Source organism: Lagenorhynchus albirostris, chromosome 6, assembly GCF_949774975.1.
Source record: "Lagenorhynchus albirostris chromosome 6, mLagAlb1.1, whole genome shotgun sequence".
Classification (NCBI taxonomy): Eukaryota; Metazoa; Chordata; class Mammalia; order Artiodactyla; family Delphinidae; genus Lagenorhynchus; species Lagenorhynchus albirostris.
In genome coordinates this window covers 60,547,160-60,562,028 of record NC_083100.1, presented here as the reverse complement: position 1 = coordinate 60,562,028, position 14,869 = coordinate 60,547,160, and the positions used below count along the sequence as shown (strand labels likewise).

Here is a 14,869-nt window from a genome sequence, read left to right as displayed (position 1 = left end):
ATGTATAAAAAGGGTTAACTAGGGAGTCCCCTGGTGGCCTAGTGGTTAGGATTCAGCACTTTCACTGTGGAGGCCTGGGTTTGGGCAACCATCCTACATGCTGCGTGGTGTGGCCAAAATACCAAAAAAAAGGGGGGGTTAACTATATTTTGTGCTTTTGAGGAAGCTTCTGGGTAATGCTGACCTGCTGCTTCTTCTGTGATTCTGGTCAAGTCAGCATGGGAAGAAATCATGGAGTACCAGATGTACATGGTCTTGCCTGTATTATCTCTCACTTTTACTACTTGGAAAGAAGCCCCAGAAAACATTGCTTATCCTGTTCTTCCATCAGCCTGGATGGATGGATGGGCTTACCTGGACAGTTCAGGATGAGGTTGGGTAATAAAATAGTCAGCAATTATACTTCCTTTAATCATCCCCAGCCCCTCAATAAAGCATTTCATGTGAACTAGTTTTGTGTTGATGGTGTGGACGGAAAATTAAGGCGCAGTAATAGGAAGTGTAGCCTTCCTCATATCACACCTTCACTGAGATCCATGTGGCAGTAGCAGCAACATCATTTCATCAAAGACAGTAGGCTCAGAGTCCTAGGTAGGGAACAGCAGCCAAGTGAGTATAACCCAAGGCATACTGGGTGGTAAAGAGGGGACATGGATCACAGAGAAGAAACTGCTCAGGGGTAGATGAGACAAATCCCCTTTTGTTCAGACTTACTAGAGCACCATGAAGGGATGAAAGGACATTTCATCATATGGAATTCTATATGGCTATGAAGTTCTACTCCATCTCTTAGACAGAGTGTTGGCTTATTATTGATATCCATAAGCAGGAAATATGAAGGGAACATAATTATTCCTCTCCATAAAGATCTTACAACGTATTAAGACAAAACATAGGTAAAACCATTAATTAACAATGCATATGCTTAACTGTGTGGCAAATTTATGCAATACAGGTTTAGAAAAAGAAAAAATCAGTTCAAGCTGGGTGATATACAGAAGGTTTCACGGAAACCATAATTTGCCACTTCTTGAATTCATGATTTCTCTGTTTCTTCCAGGGTATATCTTATTACCCTATCCTTCCTCCTTCATCCACACCCTCGGCCCTAACACTTATCTAAATGCTTGACATTAACTATGTAAGTACGACTTAAATGTTTATTTATTTATTTATTTATTTTGCGGTACGCGGGCCTCTCACTGTTGTGGCCTCTCCGGTTGCGGAGCACAGGCTCCGGACGCACAGGCTCAGCGGCCATGGCTCACGGGCCCAGCTGCTCCGCGGCATGTGGGATCTTCCCGGACCGGGGCACGAACCCGTGTCCCCTGCATCGGCAGGCGGACTCTCAACCACTGCGCCACCAGAGAAGCCCCTTAAATATTTATTGATTATTCTTACCTGGTTGCTCAACCACTAGCCATTAGTCCTGTTATATTTCCTAAGTAAAGACCATTACCGTTGTCTTAGTGGCTCAAGCCAGAAAGCTGGGTATCAGACTCTTCCTTACCCCTCACATCCAAATAGCTACCCAGTCCTGTGTTTTCCATCCTCTTCAGGCTTTTTAAAATCTCTTCTTTTGATTATAATGGCCTTCATTATGCCTCCTAATTGCTTTCCCATGCCTCCAGTTCTCCACTTTCTGCCTCCTGTCACTATCCTCAAATCCATTCTCCACAGTGCTGTCAACTGCTCGATATAAAACAGATACTAAATTTTGTCACTTCCCCATCCTTCAGTGGCTCTCTAGCGACTTCAGTATAAAATCCAAGCTCCTCAGTTTGATGAAGAATAGAAGCTTCCTGATCCAGCCCCTTCCTCTTACTTATATCTTACTACTATACTTGTTCCTTTAGTCACAAAGATTTTTGAGCTTTTATGCTATTTCCTTTACTGGAGATATTTTACTCCACATTTATTACAATTGGCCTATCCTTTAAGATACAGATCAAGAATCTCTTCCTCCAGAAAACAATCCTTAAGCCCCCTTTTTCACCCATCATAGACCTCCCCATCATATTTATCACATTGTGATAAATCACATTGTCTTTTCCACTGGTGGCTTTCAAACTTTATTGCCCCAGACCTAAATAGTAAAAAATACATTTTTTATCACAACCCCAGTACACACTGAAGTAAAAACTTCATGAAGCAATATTGAACTTTTTTACATGCAACATACTCTGGTATTTGCTATTCTGTACTATTCTATTTTTTATTTTCTAATTCTGTTTTCAACATTCTGAATTGATTTCATGACCCATGCTTAAAAATGCTGCAGTAGCAGCTCTTGTCTTTTCTGGCTTTCCTTGCTCTCTCCTTTTCTCTTCCAGAAACATGGTCTCTGGTGTGGCTGTGTCTGATGGGGCCATCAAAGCGTTCAATGACATGAAGGTGCATAAGTCGTCGACACCAGAGGAGGAGAAGAAGCGCAAGAAGGCGGTGCTCTTCTGCCTGAGCGAGGACAAGAAGAACATCATCCTGGAGGAGAGCAAGGAGACTCTAGACGACCCCTACACCAACTTTGTCAAGAGGCTGCCAGACAAGGACTGCAACGAAGACCCAATGCAGCCAAAAATAAATAAATTAATTAGTAAAAAAAGTTAATAATATTTAATATAGGAATTAACAGTAGTAGAAATATATTGATATATAGAAGAGGAGATATCAGCAAAAGTTTTTATGCATATGTATACCAAATAAACATGACAATGACTAGATTACCTGATTTCTAAAATCACTTTGCTCTAAAATTCCTGATTCTGTATTATTCAAAGTACCTTAGTTGCTCTTAAAATCTATTAAAAAATAACACCATATCTATAGTAACATAAACTGCCTCATATACAACAAAATTTAACTTTATAAAGATATGTAAAAGTAAACCTTTTATTCTTTAAACGCATCCTAACCCTACCAACACACCCTTCTTACCTGATGAAGCAGGTTCTCTTTGTATTATATGATGCCGGTTAGCATGACAGTTTCCTTCTCTTAGATCATTAAATTCTGGATTCCTTCTAGCAAAATTTTCAGAAAGAATTCTTTTACTAATTTGCACAGTGATTGGTTGGTTTAGCTTGTTAACAACTATATATATTCCCTCAAAATTCTGATTTGTAAAAAAATTTAGAAGAAACACTACCATAAAGCTATTTTATTTTTTTATAATTCTTTTAAGGGAGAGGTTTATGAATTAACTACTTAACAGCACTGTACAGCAGGCATAAAAGCTCTTCACTTTGTGTGTCCAGATCATAGGAAGTTAAGAGTCTTGTTCTGCATAGCGATATGGGTAAACAGGTTACAAAGGGGGTGCCTGAAAACCAACCCATTAGAACGACAGCTTTCACAACAATGTGAATATACTTAATGCTACTGAACTGTATGCTTAAAAATGATTAAGATGGGACTTCCCTGGTGGCACAGTGGTTAAGAATCCACCTGCCAATGCAGGGGATGTGGGTTCGAGCCCTGGTCCGGGAAGATCCCACATGCTGCAGAGCAACTAAGCCCGGGCGCCACAGCTATGGAGCCTGTGCTCTAGAGCCCACGGGCCACAGCTACTGAGCCCACATGCCACAACTAAAAAAGCCCACACACCTAGAGCCCGTGCTCCGCAAAGAAGAGTAGCCCCTACTCGCTGCAACTAGAGAAAACCTGCACACAGCAACAAAGACCCAACGCAGCCAAAATTAAAGATAAATAAATAAATTTTTTTTTTTAAAAAATGATTAAGATGGTCAATTTTATGTTATGTATTTTTTTACTACAATCAAAAAAAAGAAAGACAGAATGACTGAAACAATATATCAGTTTAAAATATTTCTAGTCATAATTTTCACCACGTTTTAGTCTTATTTATTTAATATCAAAGTAGCTTTGATAAAGTTTTCTTCACCCTCCTCCTATCCTGAAGCTCTTCTACATTGAAAAACAACACAAAACAACAGCAAAAAAAAGTTTAAAACAGAGGAACAATGGTCATTTTTCTGTTGGCTAGAATGGAAAAAAGCATTAATATTTGAAGTAATTTTTAACTATGAAATGTGAAATATCATAGGCATTATTGTGTTAGTCACCCTAAGTAGACATACATAATTAAAGACATTTTTACAAACTATAGTTTCAAAAAGTAAAGCGGGCATCACTGGGTGGTCATTTTGTAAATAAGAATAAGCAATTATAGTCCTCTTCCCTCATTTTGACCAGTCTTTGCTTGTAAATAATGACAGAATGCAAAACTAGAAATATTAATTTTCAATTAACTGTTCCTTGTACCAGTTAAGCTGCTTCTCTTTAATTCTATGTATCACAATTTATAGACTGTAGAGTGTGGAGTTAGCCACCATGTCTAAAAACTTCCAAAAGATTGATAAGTTTCTAGTTATGAAAGAAACCAATACATCCTCATTAAAAGAAGCAAACAGCATTTTTTTTTAAATCCCTGATTAATCCCCATCTCCAAATTCCCTCTCCTAGAAGGAGCCACAGTTAAACTAGCTGGTTATGCTTCCGAATGTTTTCTATGTTTATATCAAAATACACTTTTTTTATACAAGTAAAATAACATTATAATGTTAACTTATTTTTTAACCTATTATATAGTATTTTCCCAAGTCAGTACATATTAGCCAGCCCATTTTGATGAATGTTTAGGCTATTTCCAATGTGCCAGTAAAATTAATGCTGCCTTGAACATCTTTGATCATTTATCTTTGCATTCTTGTGCAAATAGTTTTGTAGGACAAATACTTCTAAGTGGAACTACTACCTCAAAGGATGTACAAATAGAAACATGTTAAATTTTTTAAATTGCTAAATTGCTTCTCAAAAAGTACTAGTTTACACACCCATGGGTAGTGTATGAGAATGGAAATATGGAATTTGCAAACTGTTGGTGCTGTGCATCTTAATAATATACATACCTTCCTCTAACAGTAGTTTTCAATATGAGCTGGCCTATTTTTATTTTCTTTCTTTTATCCTATATGAAAGTCATCTAGCTGGATAGGGGATTCTGGATAATTGTTCTGGGAACTGAAACTCATACACCACACCCCCACCATTTGCACTATGAGCTAAACAAATGAGTTAACTAGCTATTCTTATTTGTCTGTAGAGACGTATGTATTTTGAATTAAAGACACATCAAGTACCTGCATTTTTCTTTTGGATCTCAAATTTCCTACATCCACTTTCTAATAACCATCTTTTTAATACCATGGTTTTTTTAAAAAAAAAAATCCCTTCCGGAGGTTTCAAGACATGATGGCAAAATTTACTAGTCCATATGCAGTTGAACCTGTACCAAACATAAGGTTGCTAGTTCATTCCTAACAGTGTAATATGGCCTTTTTCTATGGAGAAAAATGCCTTTTCCAAATTTCCTATTCTAGAATGAATGGTATCATACTAATACCACCTCATATTAATATAGAATTTTACAATTTACAAAGCTCTCTCCTAAATTTTTCCATTTGATTTTCACAACAACTCAATGTAATGACTGGGAAGGTTTTTATCTCCACTTAATAGATGAAACAAGGTCACACAATCACGAAGTAGTAGAACTGAGACTAGTAGGGCACTGAATTTTCCACACCACTATGCTGCCTCCTTCCTATACATGAGGACAGCAGATTCCTTGTGTAGAAATTGTATTCTATGGTGGTAACATTCACTTCCTAAATCCCCTTTAGAATAAGGTAAAATATAAATTGAAAAGAGTGGGAAAACCCTACAAAAATATTTTTTCCTTTTTGGTAATTTTATTTTTACCTTTCTGAAAGAAGTCATTCATTTAGGTTTTAGATAAACTAGCTAAACATGTATTCTGTGACATTTTTAATAAATATGTGTGAATGGTTCTAAGACAAAGTCAATTTAAAACTGTAACCTCAATTCTGCAAGCAGATCATATGAAATATTAGTCATATATAGGTTTCATCGTATTTCTTATTCATATTCATCTTATTTCTTATTCATATTATCATATATGTTTCAACATATTCCCTACAACCAACCGTAAAGTCACATAAAGTCATAAAATCTGTTTCAGATTTGCGGCAGTTAGGACAAATTCCTCTTGATTTCTTATTTTAAGGATCATAATTGCCGGTCAGCTATTGGCCAATCTACAGGTAAGGAGGTTTTGGAAAGAAATGCTGAATCTTGCCATTTTGAAAGAACAATTATATAAAAAGATTGTTTTCCGTTTTTGATCTATAATGTCATTAGTGACAACGATTTCAGTTTTCTTCTTAACATTATGATCGTAATTTCTTATGTTTCAATAAAGCTTAAAGAAAAAGGATCTGAGCATTCTCAGTACCTTTTCTGATCTTTATCTTCAGGAGGGCCATCTCCATGTAGTCAAATACTGAGCTGAGTATCTGGAGAACTGGGCTCTTGTGTAGGCTGTACACTGAGTGTGAATTTGGGTAATTTCTCTTTTCTGGGCTTTAGCTTCCGCATCTCTAAAACGAGGAAGTGTGTTAGTTCTAGATTATCATCTCAAGGGTCCATTTTAGCTCTCGTATCATCATTGTAAAACCTATTAACCAACATTTGTTGAGACAAGGCATTCTAGTGTACAGACATCATGGGAGTATTTGTGGATACCTAAACAGTGGCTTATCCTCTGGGACAAACAGTTTCAGCAGCTACTAAACACTAACAAGCCCTATGGCCCAAATCAGGTAGCATCCTGTGATGTGGTTACGCCACGAGGACTTGAGAGATGTAGAACCAGAACAGTTCTGGTCACCTAAATTATTACTAGGTAGCAATTTCCTTACACTAAATTGTTGCCTCATAACCTTAAAATGCGAAACCCGAGTGCCTAAGATATCACACCGTATACATACTGTTAAAAAAACATAAAAGAAAAACGATGTTAAACAACTATTTACCGCAAAAATAGAAACAAATAAATATGGGAAAATTTCTCTGGCAACTAGAACTCAATCCCTATATTTTACCTGTAAAACTAGGGCTCAGGTGTTTGGATCTACTGTCCAGGCCAAGGGAAAAGTTTTTCTAACAGTCTCCAAAACATCGTTAAGGGGGAACAGAAAACTGCCAGAGGTATGTATATTATGCAAATCACCCCCAAAGAAACTCTCCTCGAGCCAGCGAGCATCTCAACAGAGAATATCCCTTTGCGGCCTCCTCCTCCAATTCAAGCCTCAAAGAGGCTGACTGCGCTGGCCGTGGCTAGGAAACCGTCCGAGCCTTCCCTGCCGTGTTAGCTCCGCCTCTCGAGGCGCTTCCACCACCCCGCGCCTCGAACCCCCTCCTCTCATTGGCCAGCACCAGGCCAGGGGTGGGCGGGGGAAATGCGTCAGAAAGTGTGCTCACTTCCGGCTAGGGAGCGCGCGGGTTGATTCGTCCTTCCTCGGCCGCGGGTGCTCGCAGCTCGGAAATGGCGGGTAAGTTCCCGGGAAAAGTTTACCAAGGGGAGGGGGCGGGCAGGTTTGGGAAAGAACGCCGAGACGGTGGTGACAGTGCCCGCCTGGAACTTTCGGGCTGCAGCCTGGTTTCTAGAAGGCCTGTTTCAGCCTGGAAACGCGGAACTCTCAGCTCAGCTCCTTGTCCGCCGAGGTTCGTGCCCCCGCCCCCAACGGCTCGGGGTTCTGCACCTTCTGCGGGGAACTCGGCCCTTAGGAGGGCCGAAGAGGCCAGGAGAAAGCGTCGTGATTTGGGCTTGTAAGGTGCCAGGTGCCTGGACGCCTGTTTCTCTTCTCGTTCCCTTTACCGACTGCTGCCTCATCCACTAGTCTGGTTCTGTTCCCGCCAGCTGATTTTAATGCTCAGACTCTTCTCTTCCAGGTCTCTCTTCGCCTTCCACTACAGTCAACTTCTGAGCTAGCGCATTGCTGTCTTGCCCTGCACTAGGGCTCTCATTTGAATCTTGATTGACTCCGTAATAGTCTCCTTAATGCCTCACACTTTAGTATTACTAAGATCTATTTAGATTTCCTTTGAGAGAGAGACAGTGAAGCATTCTTCCTTAATCTAAACTTCTCTTTTAGGGGGTGTCTATTTTAATTTTCTTGTGTTTATTCTATCCACCTCTTCTTTATTGAGTCTCTTCAGTTCACAACATTTAATAACTAATAATTGCCATTATTCTGTACGTTTATAAAGATTGTTTTGGGTTGAGTATATGCTTTTTTTAATCCATTTACATATCTTTTGAAGTAATGGACAGTTTCTTTTTCTTTTATCTTTCCCCATTGCCTTTATAGTAGTCCCAGTACACTTTTATGGATGTGCTGGATACATAGGCTATAGCATGAGCTCTACAGGTGTTTAAGGAAAGGCTCTTCTACCAAATAGAGACTGTCGGATTTGGGGGTACACTGGTACTATAAAAGAGGGGGGACACGTGTATTGCACAGGGTGTAGTGTTATAAGAATTACACCTAAATTCGAATCTCAGTCCCACCGTTTAGTAATCGGGTGCCCTTTAAGGAGTAAAACCTCTTTCTTTTTTAAATTTTAATTTATTTATTTATTTTTGGCTGTGTTGGGTCTTCGTTGCTGTGTGTGGGCTTTCTCTAGTTGCGGCTAGTGGAGGGGCTGCTCTTCATTGCGGTGTGTGGGTTTCTCATTGTGGTGGCTTCTCTTGTTGCGGAGCATGGGCTCTGAGGTGCGCGGGCTTCAGTAGTTGTGGCATGTGGGCCCAGTAGTTGTGGTTTGCGGGCTCTAGAGCGCAGGCTCAGTAGTTGTGGCACACGGGCTTAGTTGCTCCGCGGCATGTGGGATCTTCCCGGACCAGGGGTTGAACCCTTGTCCCCTGCATTGGCAGGCGGATCCTTAACCACTGCATCACCAGGGAAGCCCAACCAAACCTCTTTCTAACTGAGCTTTTGAATATGAAATAGGGCTGATAAAGTATCTACTTGTCTTATAGAATTGTGGGGATTAAACTAATGTATGATTTGTTGCTTAGATTGTACATAAATGCCTTGAGGTGGGTTTTATTATCTCACTTTTATAGATGATGTTTGAGATGGCTTCTATTATACCATTTTTATCCAGTAGGGTCAGAGAAACCAAGTAATGTGCTCTAGTTCACAGATCTAGTAAGTAAATAGTGAAGCCTGGATTTGAATCCAGCAGTTCTGACTCCAAACCATTAAACTATACTGCTTCAAGTGTTCCCCACATTCTGTATATGTGTGTTTTAACCGCTTACTGAAGTTTGCGGCATGTCATTGTACCCCATTTTTCATTTCTGCTCATGACCTTTTTTCCCTGAATTTTTCCTAATTTTTATGATCATTTTGTCAGGAGATTTATTGTCATCTTTGCTTGAAAGTTTCTCTTCATAATGGTTTCTTCCATTGTTAATTATTATATACATTGATGGGTAGCCACGTTGTACTAAAACCATTTTGTTATTCCAGTAGCCTATGACTGCATGCACATGGTTACAAAAATTTTGCTAATACAGTGAAAATTTTCTTTCCTAACCCTGTCCCCTTTCCTTCTCTTTATCCTAGAAGTAACAGTGGTTACTAGTTTCTTGTGTATCCTTCCTGAGATAATCTTTCTATGCATTATTAGTTTTTTTTAACATCTTTATTGGAGTATAATTGCTTTACAATGTTGTGTTAGTTTCTGCTGTATAACAAAGTGAATCAGCTATATGTATACATATATCCCCATATCCCTTCCCTCTTGGACCTCCCTCCTACCCTCCGTATCCCACCCCTCTAAATGGTCACAAAGCACCAAGCTGATCTCCGTGTGCTATGCAGCTGCTTCCCACTAGCTATCTGTTTTACATTTGGTAGTGTATATATGTCATTGCTACTCTCTCACTTCATCCCAGCTTACCCTTCCCCCACCCCACATTCTCAAGTCCATTCTCTACTTCTGCATCTTTATTCCTGCCCTTCCACTAGGTCCATCAGTACCAGTTTTCTAGATTCCATATATATGTGTTAGCATACGGTATTTGTTTTTCTCTTTCTGACTTACTCTCGGTCCATCCACCTCACTACAAATAACTCAATTTTGTTTCTCTTTTTTTTTTTTTTGTTTCTCTTTATGGCTGAGTAATATTCCATTGTATATATGTGCCACATGTTCTTTATCCATTCATCTGTCGATGGACGTTTAGGTTGCTTCCATGTCCTGGCTATTGTAAATAGTGCTGCAGTGAACATAGTGGTACATGTCTCTTTTTGAATTATGATTTTCTCAGGGTATATGCCCAGTAGTGGGATTGCTGGGTCATATGGTAGTTCTATTTTTAGTTTTTTTAAGGAACCTCCATACTGTTCTCCATAGTGGCTGTATCAGTTTACATTCCACCAACAGTGCAAGAGGGTTCTCTTTTCCCGACACCCTCTCCAGCATTTATTGTTTGTAGATATTTTGATGATGGCCATTCTGACTGGTGTGAGGTGATACCTCCTTGTGGTTTTGATTTCCATTTCTCTAATGATTAGTGATGTTGAGCAACCTTTCACGTGTTTGTTGGCAACCTGTATGTCTTATTTGGAGAAATGTCTATTTAGGTCTTATGCCCATTTTTGTATTCGGTTGTTTGTTTTTTTGATATTAAGATTCATGAGCTGCTTGTATATTGGGGAGATTAATCCTTTCTCAGTTGCTTCATTTGCAAATATTTTCTCACACTCTGAGGGTTGTCTTTTTGTCTTGTTTATGATTTCCTTTGTGGTGCAAAAGCTTTTAAGTTTCATTAGGACCCATTTGTTTATTTTTGTTTTTATTTCCATTTTTCTAGGAGGTGGGTCAAAAAGGATCTTGCTGTGATTTATGTCATAGAGTGTTCTGCCTATGTTTTCCTCTTAAGAGTTTTATAGTGTCTGGCCTTACATTTAGGTCTTTAATCCATTTTGAGTTTACTTTTGTGTATGGTGTTAGGAAATGTTCTAATTTCATTCTTTTACATGTAGCTGTCCAGTTTTCCCAGCACCACTTGTTGAAGAGGCTGTCTTTTCTCCATTGTATATTTTTGCCTCCTTTATCAAAGATAAGGTGACCATATGTGCATGGGTTTATCTCTGGGCTTCTTTCCTGTTCCACTGATCTATATTTCTGCTTTTTGTGCCAGTACTATACTGTCTTGATTACTGTAGTTTTGTAATATAGTCTGAAGTCAGGGAGTCTGATTCCTCCAGCTCCATTTTTCTTTCTAAAGATTGTGTTGGCTATTGAGGGTCTTTTGTGTTTCCATACAAATTGTGAAATTTTTTGTTCTGATTCTGTGAAAAATGCTGTTGGTAGTTTGATAGGGATTACACTGGATCTGTAGATTGCTTTGGGTAGTATAGTTGTTTTCACAATGTTGATTCTTCCAATCCAAGAACATGGTATATCTCTCCATCTGTTTGTATTGTCTTTAATTTCTTCATCAGTGTCTTATAGTTTTCTGCATACAGGTCTTTTGTCTCCTTAGGTAGGTTTATTCCTAGGTATTTTATTCTTTTTGTTGCAGTGGTAAATCGAAGTGTTTCCTTAATTTCTCTTTCAGATTTTTCGTCATTAGTGTATAAGAATGCAAGAGATTTCTCTGCATTAATTTTGTATCCTGCTGTTTTATCAGATTCATTGATTAGAGTTTCCTGGTAGCAGCTTTAAGATTCTCTATGTATAGTATCGTATCATCTGCAAACAGTGACAGTTTTACTTCTTCTTTTCTGCTTTGGATTCCTTTTATTTATTTTTCTTCTCTGATTGCCTTGGCTAAAACTTCCAAAACTATGTTGGATAATAGTGGTGAGAGTGGGCAACCTTGTCTTGTTCCTGATCTTAGAGGAAATGGTTTCAGTTTTTCACCATTGAAAACGATGTTGGCTGTGGGTTTGTCATATATGGCCTTTATTATGTTGAGGTAGGTTCCCTGTATGCCTGCCTTCTGTTGTTTTTTTTAATAGTTGATCTGGAAGTACTATGGGTAGAATTTTTTCAGTATTAGAAATAAAATGCTATCCTGTAATTATCAAAGGACATTCTCACCTTGATTCTTAGCGGAGCAGTAGCATCCTTTTTATATTTCTTTTGAAAAGGCTACTTAGGTATAAATCCTAGCAGGTAATTTATATTAATATTAAATATTCAGAAATGTCAATAGTCTGTCATTTTAATTATCAGCTTTACTCATTTATGTAAAGCAGGTCTAATTCACAAGCCTCTATCTCAAAAGTAATTTTTTTTCTGTTTTATGATGAGATAGTCATACTCAGTACATTTATGTAGGAGTATATGGAGATCTGTGATCTGTTAGCATGTTATAAGTCTTACCTTTATTCCAGTTCTAATAAGAACTCTATTTGTAGGTTTGACTAATTAAACCACTTCCACCTAGACTTTTTAAAAACCTTTTTTCTTAGGATTTGGTGCTATGGAGAAATTTTTGGTTGAATACAAGAGTGCAGTTGAGAAGAAACTGGCAGAGTACAAATGTAACACCAACACAGCAATTGAACTAAAATTAGGTATGTATGCCTTTTCTAAGTAGTATTACGTGTGTACTGTGTGTGTATATATAATCTTTCTTTTTAAATTTGAAGTAGAATTTTATGTAAGAGCAGTTTATTGCAGACATTTGTATAGTTATTGTATTGTTTTTGCAATTTAATGTTTAGTTTTCTACACTTATTGAACACATTCAGATTTTATTAAGTCTTGGTTTATGTCATGGTGTGGGTAGGTGTTTGAGAGATGGCAGAGTTTACATATAGAAAGTTCAGTGTGGCAAAAAGTGACAGGTATAAGTGGTCTCAGCCTCTTAAAAGTATTTACTTTTACTTATTTGCTTATAAAAATAATAGAAAATAAGTGTTGGGGAGAATGTGGGGAACTTGCATATGTTACTGATGGGAACATAAAATGAGGCAATTACTTTGGAAAACAGTTTGGCAGGTTCTTAAAAAGTTAAACATATATATTTGCCATATGACTCAACAGTTCAACTCCTAGGTATCTACCCAAGAGAAATGAAAATGTTTGTCCATACAAAAACTTGTACATGAATGTTCACAGCAGCATCATTCACAATAGCCAAAATAAATAGCCCAGATATCAATCAGCTGGTAAGCAGTTAAACAAAGTGTGGTATATCCATGTGATGGAATACTATTTGACGATAAAAAGGATGAAGGTCTGATACATGCTACAACACTTAAAGCACTTAAAGCAGTTGAGTTTATGGGATGTAAATTATAACTCAATAAAGCTATTTAAGAAATAATTATAAGCTCATGAATTCTGGTTCCATCACTTTCCATTCCTTAGGTTTCTCATCTTTAAAATGGAGTTAATATTACTTACTGTATAGTGGTTGTAAAGATTACATATGAGGTTAAATACAAGTAAAGTGCTTAAACAATTTGATTTAGAAATTCACAATAAATGTTAGCTATTATTATTTAAAACAGTACAAACATAACAGAAATATAAAGAAAGTGACAGATAATGGTGCCCTGATGCTTCACTAAAAAGATAATACTGATCTAAGGTTTTTTTTCTTGTACATACATTAATTTTCTAAAACCAGGATACTGTTGTAAGGCTGTTTTGTTATTTAGCTTAATAGTATCTTGAATATCATTCCTTGTAACTATATATAGATCTACCTCATTCTTTTAAATTATGTAGTATAGTACGACTGTATCATAACTTATTTAAGTATTCTCTGTTGGGAGATGTGCTTCTCCTCTTTTGCTATTAAAAGTAATTCTCCAGTAAATATCGTTGCATATGTATGTACCCACTTGTGTGAGTGATCTGTAGAGTGTGTGGCTAGAAATTGAAATGCTGGATCAGAGTTTTTCAGCTTCAGCACTATTGACATTTTGGGTTAGATAATTCTTTGTTATTCTGTACTTTGTAGGATGTTTAGCAGCATTCCTTGTCTATTAACTAGATGCCAGTAACATTCTCCTTCAGTTGTGACAATCAAAAATGTCTTCTGGGGCTTCCCTGGTGGCGCAGTGGTTGAGAGTCTGCCTACCGATGCAGGGGACACGGGTTCGTGCCCCGGTCCGGGAAGATCCCACATGCCGCGGAGCAGCTGGGCCTGTGAGCCATGGCCGCTGGGCCTGCGTGTCCGGAGCCTGTGCTCCGCAACGGGAGAGGCCACAACAGTGAGAAGCCCGCGTACTGCAAAAAAAAAAAAAAAAAAAGTCTTCTGACGTTGTCACATCTCCTGAGGGTTGTGTGTAAAATTGTCTCTGTTTAAGAACCACTGTGCTAGGTCAAAGGGTTACAAACATATTCTACTTTAGTAGCCGTTGCTAAATTGCCTTCCAAAAAAGTACCTGTGCTTACACCAGAATTTGAGATTGCCTTTTTACTTATTACCCTGGTCAGTGTTGCATATTATCATTAAAAAAAACAAAGCAGAACACCCTGCCCCTGTGATGGGTGAAAAATAGCTTCTTGTTTTAATTTGCAATTGTAGTGAAAAACACATAACTTAAAATTTACTATTTTTTACCATTTTTAAGTGTAGAGTTCTGTAGTGTTTAGCATTTATACTCACATTATTGTGCAGCTGATCTCCAGAACCTTCTCATCTTGCAAAATTGAAACTCTGTATCCCTGTTTTCCCCCTCCTGTTAGCCCCTTGCTAACACCTTTTTACTTTCTGTTTCTAGAATTTGACTACTTTAGATACTTCATATAAGTGGAAGCATGTAGTATTTGTATTCTTGTGACTGGCTTATTTCACTTAGCATAATATCCTCAAGATTCATCCATGTAGCACATGGCAGGAATTCCTTCCTTTTAAGGCTGAATAATATTCCATTACATGTATACACCACGTTTTGTTTACCTGTTCATCCATTGATGGACGCTTGAGTTGCTTCCACCTCTTGGCTAT

General features: G+C 38.0%; 1 protein-coding gene across 4 annotated transcripts in view; it reads left to right on the top strand.

The window, feature by feature from the left end:
* Positions 1-7,314: 7,314 nt before the first annotated feature.
* HAT1 (histone acetyltransferase 1) overlaps positions 7,315-14,869 on the top strand; it is a 50,163-nt gene continuing 42,608 nt past the window's right edge. For 2 of the 4 annotated variants that reach the window (XM_060151433.1, XM_060151436.1), the window contains exons 1-2: positions 7,315-7,433; positions 12,375-12,479. In XM_060151433.1, the coding sequence (XP_060007416.1) occupies positions 7,427-7,433; positions 12,375-12,479 (112 nt within the window). In that variant the 5' untranslated portion in view covers positions 7,315-7,426. Of the gene's footprint in view, positions 7,434-7,466; positions 7,606-7,691; positions 7,711-12,374; positions 12,480-14,869 lie in introns of those variants that run through there. The other 2 variants (XM_060151437.1, XM_060151434.1) reach the window with 2 other exon arrangements.